Source organism: Battus philenor, unplaced genomic scaffold, assembly GCF_028537555.1.
Source record: "Battus philenor isolate CCGP_79_NKW_IND1 unplaced genomic scaffold, ilBatPhil1.0.hap1 SCAF_2, whole genome shotgun sequence".
Taxonomy (NCBI): domain Eukaryota; kingdom Metazoa; phylum Arthropoda; class Insecta; order Lepidoptera; family Papilionidae; genus Battus; species Battus philenor.
In genome coordinates, this window is record NW_027181682.1 from 1,670,304 (window position 1) to 1,683,397 (window position 13,094).

At 38.9% G+C, this 13,094-nt stretch overlaps 1 protein-coding gene across 1 annotated transcript in view; it reads left to right on the forward strand.

The window, feature by feature from the left end:
• wb (wing blister) overlaps nucleotides 1-13,094 on the forward strand; it is a 242,419-nt gene that overhangs the window by 201,758 nt on the left and 27,567 nt on the right. The window contains exons 20-28 of the mRNA XM_068765113.1: nucleotides 2,232-2,403; nucleotides 3,739-3,904; nucleotides 4,643-4,820; nucleotides 6,686-6,883; nucleotides 8,787-9,035; nucleotides 9,681-9,856; nucleotides 11,792-12,053; nucleotides 12,160-12,331; nucleotides 12,795-13,004. Coding sequence (XP_068621214.1) covers nucleotides 2,232-2,403; nucleotides 3,739-3,904; nucleotides 4,643-4,820; nucleotides 6,686-6,883; nucleotides 8,787-9,035; nucleotides 9,681-9,856; nucleotides 11,792-12,053; nucleotides 12,160-12,331; nucleotides 12,795-13,004 — 1,783 coding nt within the window. The remainder of the gene's footprint in view (nucleotides 1-2,231; nucleotides 2,404-3,738; nucleotides 3,905-4,642; nucleotides 4,821-6,685; nucleotides 6,884-8,786; nucleotides 9,036-9,680; nucleotides 9,857-11,791; nucleotides 12,054-12,159; nucleotides 12,332-12,794; nucleotides 13,005-13,094) is intronic.

Genomic DNA, 13,094 nt, shown 5'->3' on the forward strand with positions numbered 1-13,094 from the left:
ACACATCGAACCGTATTGTAGATTGCTTCAAATTGTCTTGTAAATTGTCCACAAACGCCTCTCGTTTCGAATAAATCATTCAAGATACATCGCTTCAGGGCATTCATAAATTGATCGAAGGTCCAATCTTTTAGACTTACATATTTATTTTTGATTATCGAATAGAACAGTTTTGTATAATATGACTAAACTAAAACGTCGGATTAGCTTGCTTTCAATATATGATACATCCTATACTAGCAATAGTTTAATAAATCATAAAATTACTCAACAATAATATAGTTATAGATATTATAATTATTGTTTACTATCTGTTATGTGGGGTGATGTGATTTTCCACTATCTACCAAGAAGATAGTTATGGACTCTGAGATTTTACCATACCTCACCTACGGATGCCAAACCTGATCGTTTGACCTGAAGACTAGGAACAAAATACAAACCACTCAGAGAAGAATGGAGAGAACCTACTTGGATCTCAAAAGACAAAATAATGAACACAGCTATCTGCAATAAAACATGTATAACAAATGCACTTACCTATTCCAAAGAAAGAGGAGCTGGGCAGGTCACGTGGCGAGGTTCGCTGATAACAGGTGGACACTAAGGGGTATAAAATGTACCATGAGGTATTAGAACGAGAGGCAGACCTAATGCCAGATGGGCTGACGAGGTCATGGCTACGGCAGGTCATGATTGGGTCCAAGTTGCCAATTATTTATTAATATTTTTATTATTATCATTACTTTTATTATTGTTGTTGTTGTTGTTACTATTATTAATGTTACTGTTGTTATTATTACTGTTGCTGTTATTATTGTTATTATTATTATCATTATTAGTGTTATTATTATTAGTATCTGTCCCTGAAGATTTTGTACTGCAAGAAGCTATATTCAAGTTACATATTAACCCTTTCCACTCCAAGGCTGTTATGTAGCATCGATAAAACTTACTTGAATTATAATATCTTGCGATTCTAGAATATGTTTCTTTCATTTGTGATTCAAACATTTTAGTAACAAAAATCTTTACTGTTTTAAAATTTTCCGCAAAATGAAGTATTACACCATGTCGAGTATCACTCGACAGTGGAGCTTGTGGAACAAAATCAGTGTCGAGTGACACTCGACATTGGAGTGGAAAGGGTTAATATTAATAATAAATAAATGATATGATAACATATTTCAGAGTGATCACTATACATAGGTGATAAGAAACGGTTGTAAGAGATTTAACGTTTTTAATAATAAACTATCACGCTGTATATCTAATACCATTTATTAAAAGTAACAACTTCTTTAAGGCTATATTGATCGAGAAGTAATCGCGTTTATATTTCAATAGCTATCAACATCATCATTTTAGCCCCAGGACGTCCACAGCTGGACTTAGGCCTGCATCATATATTTCCAATAAACCGGTTAAAAGCAACATGAAGGCTATATTTTCCAACTATCTTAACAAGATAAACTGCTCATATAGGACAGTAATTTTTACTAGGATTTTGTTCATTTTTTCAAAATATTGGATTTTTGGGTTTAAAAATTTTATTAACAAAATTACCTTATGTTACTACATTTCACATCAGTTATCTACCAGTAAAGGTTGCGTCAAAATCGGTTCAGCCATTTCCGAAAAGCTAGAACAAACAGACAGGCAGACGAGTTTTAAAAAATGTAATTTTTTAATTAAATTTGTATAGATAATTTGATGATATTACATTACAGTGTTGAGCAGTGATAGCTTAGCGGTTAAGAATTAAAATTTGCGATCGTAGGTCGTGGATTCAATTCCTGCGATATGATGTTATATAAATCACAAAAACAAGTTTCCAAAGGTGCAGCAGTTCTCTGCGTACCACAATACCACACTGCGATCCTCAACTCGCCTGCTAAGTGTGGCAATTATGGTATATATATAAATATATATATATATATATATATATATATATATATATATATATATATATATTTATATATATATATATATATATATATTATATATTATATATTATATATTATATATATATATATATTATATAAAAAATATGTTTTAGTCTATATTGTTATATATATCGAATGTGTACCTTCATAGAATTTTCAACACCAAACTTATATACATTACAATATTTAGATGTCATAATATAGATTTCATTATATATCTTTTAAAAGATAAAGTTACTGTGACCAATATTGTAGAAGTTTGTCAATAACTTGGTGTTTTTACAGGAAGGCTACTGGGGTTTGGAAGTGGGAGGTTGCAGACGATGTGAGTGCGGCACTGGTGCGGCAGCTTGCGATCCCATCACCGGAGCATGCGCGTGCGCAGCTGGAGTTGGAGGTCCAAGATGTGATCGCTGCCTTCCAGGGTACTACGGCTTCGGACCCGCAGGATGTTTACGTATGTGTCTTTATCCTAATGCATATTACATCCACGATGCGTATATTTTAAATAGGTACTCCAACAACAAAACATAACTTTATGAATGTAAGTCAGTTCTTGAATGAATGTTATATTTGCTCTTGATATAAATTTGTATATTTTCTTTTCTTTTACAAGTCTTCTAGTAGCTTCTAATATAATTTGTTGGAATAGTTTTTGAACTACGCATGAGGTACATAATATTACAGAAAATTAACTAGATGGCGCTAAGTTATAAGTTTTTATCGACGAAACTGCACAATGTTGTAAGCGATGCAACTAGGTGGCATTGTATTCAATAAATTAATAAAACAGAAAAGAGAATTATTCGGTTCTCTAAATAATACTAAAACATACACGATTATTCATTAGTACGTTAAAATAATTATATTCCAAAATTCATATACTATAAAAAGTGTTCAAAAATGTCCATCTCTAATTTATATTTTCGCATGGAAAAGTATGATATCAATTGATTGCGTGGTTTACCGTAAAGCTGGTGAAAGCTTACTGCATATAATGTTAAAATAATCTAAGATTCAAAAGCGCATGTAAATATCTATTTGAATAGAGATATTTCAAAATTCGAATTTGAAAACAAAAGTTTCCGGTGGCGACGGGAGTCGTTATTTACCTTGAATAAGACATAAATATTCGCCCGCTCTCAACAATTAGTTTTCAACAGTCAAACTACACGACACTGTCATGCTTTGGTAACTTAGTTATAGTTTCAGAGGCAACAAAGCTTAGCTGCTATTATTAGATCTAATCTAAAAAGCCTTCAGTACTTAACTATCTTAACTCAAGTTAATCTGAATCATCAAGCCTTTCAGGTCGTAGATATTTTTAAATATGTTAGTCTAAATCAGAGTTCCCTAAACTTTTTAACAAAGTACTTAAAATAAAATTTTGTATCTGTTATGTAAAATATACGTAACATTAAATAAACACGAGACTGCGACTCTCAGGTTTTTACAAGTTCAAAATGTATTGCGACCACAAAGCGAATACCAACATCCTTCAACTTATACAATTTTATAAACATATATAATAAATTTTAACTTCATAGGTACTTTTATAAATAATGTAAATGTTTTGATATTATAAGATAGTTTGATGTAAGTAAATAGGTACTATCAGTGTATGTGTTGAGATCCACTATCGTGGACCCCAATTTTCATTTCACGGACCCCCAAATTTTTTTTCGCTGTCGTAGACCCCTTGCAGGTTGTCATAGACCCTTAGGGGTCGATATAGACCACTTTGGGAATCACTGGTCTAAATGAAGGTTCGCGTTGATATATTGTTGCACAGGTTGTCCAGCGTGTGGAGATGGGCGGGTATGCTCGGCGGCAAGTGGTCGCTGCGTATGTCCCGCTCGCACACGTGGTCCCGGCTGTGCGAACTGCGCCCGCGGCTACTGGGGCCGCGCACATGGTTGCCTACCCTGTGCTTGTGGACTGGGTGCCCTTTCACGTAAGTCCTGTTGACTGAATTTTTTTTTGTATGAAAACGAAAACCTCATGTAAATTCGCCCGCGTTAAGACGCGAGGTAATTGACTATCAACGCCATCTATCGGTAATATCTGGAGCTACAAATATTGTTGCAATATAACAACAGGTGGTTCAATGGTAATGTCATAATGTGAACGTGCTTTAATCTTGATAAGTACATAAAAATACTTCATTGCATAAGCAAAGTCAATAATGACAACATCATTATTTTCAAAACACAGTGATATTTAGCACCATTTGTAAAAATTATTACACGTTCAAGTTTAGCATTACTTTAGCGCCACCTGTTATTTACGTATCCGTAATTAAATTCTAATTTTTATAAAATATATCCTATGATCCCATCGGTTTGGCAAAGTGGGTATGCCAGTAAGCAGTGAAAGGAGGTGAAGGACCTGGAGTGGATCCAATGGAACAGGAAACACAGCGAAGGTCCGCGCTGAATGCAGGCCAGTTCCTACCAATCTTAACAGAATTCTATGGCGAAGGCCTATATCCAGTAGTACACATCCTGCGGCTGAATTGGTCACGACAATGGGATATCCATCTATAAGGTCGACAGACGACCCTTCTGTTCTTCATAATACATTGGATATAGGCCGCTTGCCACTGGCTCTATTGGAAATTTATAGGAGTGGCCTATGTCCAGTAGTGGGCAGAAATGAAAGAATAAATGTTTGTCGTGATATGTTCTTCCAGCGAGCTGCGACCCAGTGTCTGGTCAGTGCGAATGCCGCTCTGGGTGGAGCGGTCGAGAATGTTCGCGCTGCGCCCCGGGACACTTCGGGCCCCGCTGCCGGCCTTGCGGCTGCGCAAGCGCAGGCACTCGTTGCCGAGATGGAGTCTGCCCTTGTGACGATCACGGAAGGTGCCCTTGTAAGGTAGCGTATAATTTTACATTCAAATATAATTTTTACCAATTACTTGTAACATATTGAGTGTGTTCCGGAGCTGATAGGATCAACGCATGGAGTTGCCTCGTCGTCACGATCTCCCCACTTTTCTGGTAATAAAGAGTTTTTTCAAGTTGTCGTAAGTTTTCCTGGTCATGAACGAAAGTGAATACTTTAAAGTACATCAGTATCGATACGTTGTTTTTACGATCAGTCTACAAAAATTGTAACGTTCTCTGCTAGCACCATATTTGGCGTCACATTGCACATAACCCAAGGTTGGGCGTCAATCCAAGTCTTAGTTCCATATAACAATACGTACTTTTCATTACATGTTTCGATTGTGCCTAGAAATGAATTATTCAACCGCCACAAGGCGTGCTAGTATGATTGTAGTAATAAACGTCAAGCCGAAAGACTAATGTTTCCTAACTTGGAGCCCACCCCCTACAATGGGGGCAAATTGATTGTTAAAGGGGCTTACGTGTAGCGTAAAAAAGGTTGACGATCACTGGTGTATGTCACCACTATAAAAAGTTACGATGATGTATCTTGCGCTTCCCGCATCTAACGACTTCCCGAAACTTAACTAAGTTCTTGTAATGTAAGAAAAGGTCCAATATTTAGCCACTTCCGCATATGCAGAGTTGACTCTGTGTTTGGTACTAATCGGTGTAACACAACTCCTGAAGATGCCCCCTGGAGGGGTGAAACACGTGTTGAGTAATTTGGCGATGGCGGTTGTGTGATTCGCATTGTTTGCCGCATACGCATTTATCAGCGGGCTGGCGGGCGGTGCATTTTATTGCACGACTACGACTGCATGTGCGGAAGTGGCTAAATATTGGTCCTTTTCTTACTTAGGATGGACTTTCGCGAGGTCACGCCTGATTCCATTAAATATTTAAGTTTTTGTTATAAACATTATTTAATAGAATTAAATTTCACACGCACCGCTAAATTGAACTCGCGACCTATGTTGATCCGGTCTTACAAGACTCGCCGGCGACCGTATATCCGCGTTCATCACTTCACAGCTGAATAAGTTTTTTTATCACCTACGTGTAGATCTCGTAAAAAAATACTCCTTCGATCTTTATCAAGAGACAATATGATTGACGGGTGATGAAAAAAATCTAACGCGCGTTGTTCTCGACGCAGAAAAAAAAATATACAAAAATTATAGCGTATCTTCGATGTCGAATTTTTTGTACGTGTTTTGATTTGTTCGATTCTTTTGTTATTAATAGTCACTTACCTTGTACAGTACTTTAGTTTAGTGGTTTAGTTGCTTGCTATAAAAGGTAATTCAACCACCTACTAATATCACAATCCTTACAAAATCTATTTATCCTTGTTTTCCTTAAAATAATATATAGTATTATTTGGAGATCTTCCAGTTTCCACCATCACTATATCAGCCAAAAGGGGGCCACTGCAAGGCATTGACCTTCTCCGAAGATCGCCATCTCAACGACCCCCGCACGAGCGTAGTACCACTACTTCCACTTCCGCACATGCAGTGGTAGTCGTGCAACAAAGTGCACCGCCCGCCAGCCCGCTGATAAATGCGCATACGGCAAACAATGCGAATTACACAACTACCACCGTTAAATCACTCAACACGTGTTTCACCCCTCCACGGGGCATCTTCAGGAGTAATGTTACACCGATTAGTGCCAAACACAGACTCTGTGTGGCTTAATATTGCCCCCAGTGTAGGGTCATAATACGACGGTCTATCAGCCGTGACCACTGTGATATAGTTACAGCTTTTACATTTGTTCATTCTTCTTTGAATCTTCTATTCTTTTTCCTGCTCTGTTTAAATAAAACTCAATCTATTTCAACAGGAGAACGTAGTAGGAGATAAATGCGACGCGTGCTTGGAAGGTACTTTCGGGTTGTCAGAGGAAAACCCTTCAGGATGCACTGCGTGCTTCTGTTTCGGTCGCAGCGCGCAATGCACGCAGGCTGAGGTGACCCGAGCAGCGCTGCACGCGCCCGCGCCGCTTCATATCACGTTACTGCAGCTGGATTCGCAGGCTAGTGTAAGTATTGTCCTGGTACAGATGAGGATTATTTTGTACCGTGCACTAACACAACCTTTTTTTTTTAAATGGGAAAGGGAAATCTTCTGGTATTCAAGATGCCTTGCCTCTGGGGGGAGGACAGGGGTATGTGGGATTCCTACCCACTAAAACCCCCTCCCCGGTGGTCGCCCTCTGCGGGGGACCGCGGTATCTCCCGGTCAGGGATCGCCACGCGGTCTTCCCTCGCGCCGTGCTATTTTTCGATAGCCCGTCCCGGGATATGCGTGGATACGCTACCCCCGAAACCCTCGTGGTACTATCACGATGGTTCGAGACCACGTCGAACCATCGTCCTCCTCAGAGTCGCCGAAGCTAGTGGGAGTTTAAGGCTCCCACCCTAAACTCCTGCGACTCCGAAGGCCCCGTTTATGGTAGGAGAGCACCATTCGCCGGAGCGCCGTCGCGAGGCACGTCTCTGCGCTGACGGCGTCGTCTCCGAGCGGGATCTGACACTAACATAACCTAACATAACATGTACCATAAACCCTTGACAAGTTGCTGATACAACTTCTCTATCTACTTTTCAATCGGTGTGACATCCTCTTAACACCACAGGCAGTTCAATTCCGACCCTTTGTATGTATATTTGTATTTCAAATATATATATATATATATATATATATATATATATATATATATATATATATATATATATATATATATATATATATTTGAAAGATAGAAAGGAGGCCATGTTCATCTGATTCCACATTGTGTAGTGTTATATATGTAATCAAGGCATACAGTATCTATTTCAACGAAACTTTTTTAATTCTAAATTTCTGCCAAATAAAGTCCACTCGTTTATTTAAATGTCTGGCAACCCTAAATCTGTCATATTGACTAAGAAACCTTCGTGAACTCACGCGCAATAACTTTGTTGAAGATCATCATATGATCAAATGCATAGTTCACGATTCTATAAAGGACATACACATACATATATATATATATATATATATATATATATATATATATATATATATAAGAATTTTTGTATGTATGTATGTATAGTACTGCAAGTATTTGTAGGTATGTACACTCTTAACTGCCCTCTCCTTCATGTCTCTCATCTCCATCCAAAGGTTGTCTGGTAAATATCGCTTCGAGCGATAAGACGGCCACTTGTATCTCTATATGAATTGTTTCTTTTTTTTTGTTATTATCTATGGTGTACAAAAGTATAAATAAATAAATAAAATGGTGATAGATTGAAAAAAATGAGGATTTAATACGTAAACTTTAAAGTAAAAACTAACGAGAGAAGAACAGAGAAAACGAACGAACTTAAAACTTTAACCAAAAATTTAGCAATATTTTTTCGATACGTGTTGATTAATATTAGCCAGAATTCGTGGTAGAAAATATTTTTTTGAAAATATTCGTATTCATTACAAAGATACTTTTTTTGGTCTTAAGCGGAAATTTCGTAGAGTTCACATAAGTTTTTTTTTACAAAAATCCACGTTTATTGTGTAAAAGTACATTTTTAAAATCGATATTATTCTGCATATCAATAACTTTTTATTGAAAGTATTTGGGAACATATTAATTATTACAATATATTGATGGGTGAAAGTTTTTGAAATAAATTCAATTTTAGAAATGCTTGGTGTGTCACACTAACATGTTTAACGGGCCGCAAGCGGTTTGCGGGCCGCGTGTTGGTCGACCCTGCTCTACAATATATGAAAAAACCAATAAAAAAAATCACCAAGGAAAGACATATTAAAAAGGCATCAATCCATTACAGCTTTAATATAACAACATAACAATATCATTCATTCGTAAAGATCGGTGTAGTGAGAAATCATTAAAAGTTACTCACTTGTTTTGTTTTTACCCTCTACTTTGGTAACAGGTAGACCAAGATTCTCTGCTGGCAGTCCATACTAGGTTCCCAGATGCAACGATCTCCATACCCCAGCCACCTGTGCCGGTCTACGTGGAGCTAGGAGATCTCTTCTTAGGCGACCGCGTCATGTCATACGGAGGAGCTCTTCGCTTCACCGTGGAAGAGGAAGGTGGAGAAGAACTTGCACCTGAATCTCTCGACAGGTTCCCACTGGTCAGGCTCTACGGCCGAAGCCTCGTGATGGATTATTATGAAGTAAGTTTCTATATTATTCTCTTCTGTTAATTCTTCTTTGATATACCGTCTAGATAAGAGCTGACGGTTTTTACATTACCGAACATTGTTTTAGCGTTGGATTTTATAATTAATATTAGACCTAAAGGAAGGCTTCCAGATTAATTAAAAGAAGAATATTCATAACATAAAAGAATACACCAATACCTCGCCTTGCGTCGTTTCGATTTGCGTTTTTTTCGAAATTGCGTCGCTGCTTAATTAGTACTAATTTTCACTATGCGTCGTTAGATTTTCGAGGTTACGTTGTTGTTCGATTACATAACTGCTTTATTAACACGTTCACTGCGGCTTGAGGTCGATTCAGCCTCATGGTAGACTTTGCACTGGTGCGGCGCGTAAAACTCGTGTTTTCTCTCTAGTGCGGCGGCTGTTTACACTCAACCGTATGAGGTATGACAAAGACAAATATAGCTTTCTTTATGTCTGCGAAGCATTAACTCAATATTGTAAAAAAATATTGATGAACATGAGGCAGAAAAGGCCTCAACCACACTACTAGGAAGTTCAGCATGAGGCTGATTCGACCTCAGCCGCACCAGCTGAAAGTTCTTCAAAATTGGGCCCGCAGTGGACGTCTTAAAAGCGAAAATGTCATTACAACAGCGTGTAGCGCCAGTGAACGGAACACATGCGGTATGGTTGCACGAGTCGCTGTGGAGAGTGAGAGGGCGAGGTGCAGCTTCGCGTGGTGCCCTCATGCTGCTGCTCCAGGGCCTCACTCGTGTACTTCTCCGGGTCTCTACACGAGCGCCGACCGCCAACGATCCAGTCCACGTGCTGTGAGTGACTTTGTTCGTACATAAATCTCAAAATTGACGTATTAGTCCAGGGCTTCTTAAACTTTTTTCATTCACGACCCCATTTATGATTGCTAGTTTCTTGACGACCCCATACAAATATTTATAAAAAAAAATTTAATATATGTAACAATATACATATACACATGAAAATATATAGTTAAAGAATTAGTTTTGAAACATACAAAATTCTAAAATTAAAAATTGCACAAAAAATTATAAAATTGTATTTATATTAGTTTAAATCCTTCAACAAATGCGCGTGTCTAGACGCTGCATGTCCACTGTATTCCACCAACTCTAGTGATGTTATAAAATGGCATATATAAACATTTGACATTAAAATCTCTCGACCCCAGAATTTTGCTACGCGACCCCATTTGGGGTCGCGACCCATAGTTTAAGAAGCCCTGTTCTAGTCGAAATTCTACCAAAACCAATTTGGTCCCAAGTCCTTTAATGAAAAGGGATTTCCCCTGCTAGACAAGCTTACCTCGCTATCCAATAGGACCAGTCGGAAGTAACCTGTTTCCAGCATCTTCCGACCTTGATAAGGTCACCTGTACACCATGTGGGTGGACATCCTAATTTCTATCTTAAAAACCTCAAGGCCCCGAGAAATCTAAGTAAAGGAACAAGAGGAAATATTGCACGCACTCTCTTTAAGCTCCAGTATATTTAAGAATGAATACGTATCTTACATATTTAATGAAATCGGGCGTGGAAAAACACATGTTGAGTTATTTGGCGCTTGCGGTTGTGTGATTCGCATTGTTTGCCGCATACGCATTTATCAGCGGGTTGGCGATCGGTGCATTTTATTGCATGACTACCACTGCAGGTGCGGAAGCGGCTAAATATTGGTCCTTTTCTTAAGTATCTTACAGTTATACAGGATTTATGACAAAATAAAAATTTGTAAAAAGTCTTCCTGGATATTCCTCGCATTTTATGGAGGACAGAGAACTTTTCAGCATTTCAAGGATTCATCAATGTTCCTCATTCATCGCATTGTAGGGAGAATCAGACGTGCAATTCTTCGAGCTATATCGGTGATCTTGATTCTTCTGCAGGTCTTCTCATTTCTGATTCATAATTAATTTTCGTTCTTGACAGACTTAAATTCATCATCAGCTTATAGATATTTCTCTGTTATACCTATCTACAAATTTACTTTGACATTATTTCAAGTTACTTCATCCAATCATTCTGTATACAGTGATCAATCTGAAAGTCTATTGGTATACTACCGGCGAATTACTTCTAGCAGTAATCTGAATTTTGAAAATGGAATTATTTCTCCAACCGTTGATTTTTGGACATCGTGTATCATACATTAATTAACGATGAGCTTTAAAACTTCATCCTTTTAAGGCATTTGTACCTATAACCAATCATTCTGTATTTATATTGATCTTCTTCTTCTTGAAGTGCCTCTCCAACTAGTGGAGGTTGGCTATCAGCTTCCTGCTCTCTTCCTTATTTTTGGTTCTGCGTAATAGCTCAGCAGCGCTGGCGATTCCGGTCCACTCTCTAATGTTACGAAGCCACGACTTCTTTCTCCTACCAACCTTCCTTTTACCAGCGACCTTTCCCATCATGATAAGTTGAAGGAGATTGTATCGTTGGTGTCGAAGAAAGTGTCCCAAGTAAGCGATGTTCCTTCGTTTTACTGTGAGCATTAGTGCGCGTATATGGCCGATTCGTTTCAGAACTTCGACGTTGGTCACCTTCTGAGTCCAGCTTATGGACAGCATGCGTCTATATGTCCACATTTCGAAAGCCTCTATACGCTTACGGAGGTCTTCCTTTATGGTCCAGGCCTCACATCCGTACAGTTTAATTTATATTGATAATATTTGTTAAATAATAGAAACTTTTTTGTAAAATTTCGATTTAAAGAAATCATTGATACAGGTTGCTCAAAGTGTCGTTGGAGACAGCTGTACCTGGTCTGAGTCGGGGCGCACCTGCCCTGGGCGTGGAGAGGTGCGATTGCCCACGTCCTTACGCAGACGGCTCCTGCCAGCGAGCGGCGCCCGGCTTCTGGATCCCACCTGTGGAACCACGCTCCAGTGATGTGGGCGGAACTATTGTTATTGACGTGGATACTGCTGCAAGACCATGCAGTTGTAACGGACGTGCAGCATCCTGCAATCCTGATACAGGACACTGTTTGGTAAACACAATTTTTAGATAGAATTTTGAGATAGAAGTTGCGGTTATTTAAAATTCTTCACTGCACGATGTGTCTGGAATTGATAATTTTTTTTCTGATGCCCCAGAACTGCACTGGAGGAACTGACGGACCGCAGTGCGAGCGATGTGCCCCAGGTTACTTCGGATCACCAGATACATCACACGGCTGTCAACCCTGCGCCTGCCCTACCACCACCAGGAACTTCGCCAATACTTGTGCATTACACGGCGGGGTCCTTCGCTGTCGGTGCATGCCTGGTTAGTAAAAGCCTTCGCAAAATTCTGTTACCTATAAGGCTTTTTATACACACAAAATCTCTGTAGAATTCACATGAGAACACTTCCCATTGCTGAAGAGCCAGTTATTCAAAAACGGTTTAAATTTGGTGACCATTAGTGATGAAGCGGCTGCCATTAGGTAACGGTAGCCTAAGGTTGATTAGTTATTTGACCCTTACCATGTTTGTTACTCAAGGTCTTACATATGTAAGACTCGAAGCCACCTGCATAACACATATGCTAGTGATATTGCCTTTAAAAAGGTACAGATACGTGCTCTTCTGACTTTCCTCCACCCGGCATCATCTAAACCCTCCAATGAAATTTTTTTTCTAAAACTTGCAATTAAAATACTAAACCGTTTGGTAAATTTTGCAAGAATTTTTGTTCTTTTTTTACTCACATTTTTGCATGTCCTTTTTTTAAACTATATGTTCCGTAGGTTACGCGGGCGGAAGATGCGAGGTATGCGCGCCAGGGTACGTTCGTACGGCGACGGGCGCGTGCACACCATGCGCGTGCAATGCACGTGGTGCTGTGACTGCACGCTGCGATGCGCGTGCACGCTGTCGTTGCCGACCTCACGTAACTGGAGAACGGTGTGATCGCTGTTCACTTCCCCGACATTATTTAGACGATGATGGATGCAGACGTGAGTAATATATATTTTGGTGATGAAATTGATCTGGTCTCCATGAGCTACGATTTTACCTACAAAAATGTATTATTAACTTTTATTACA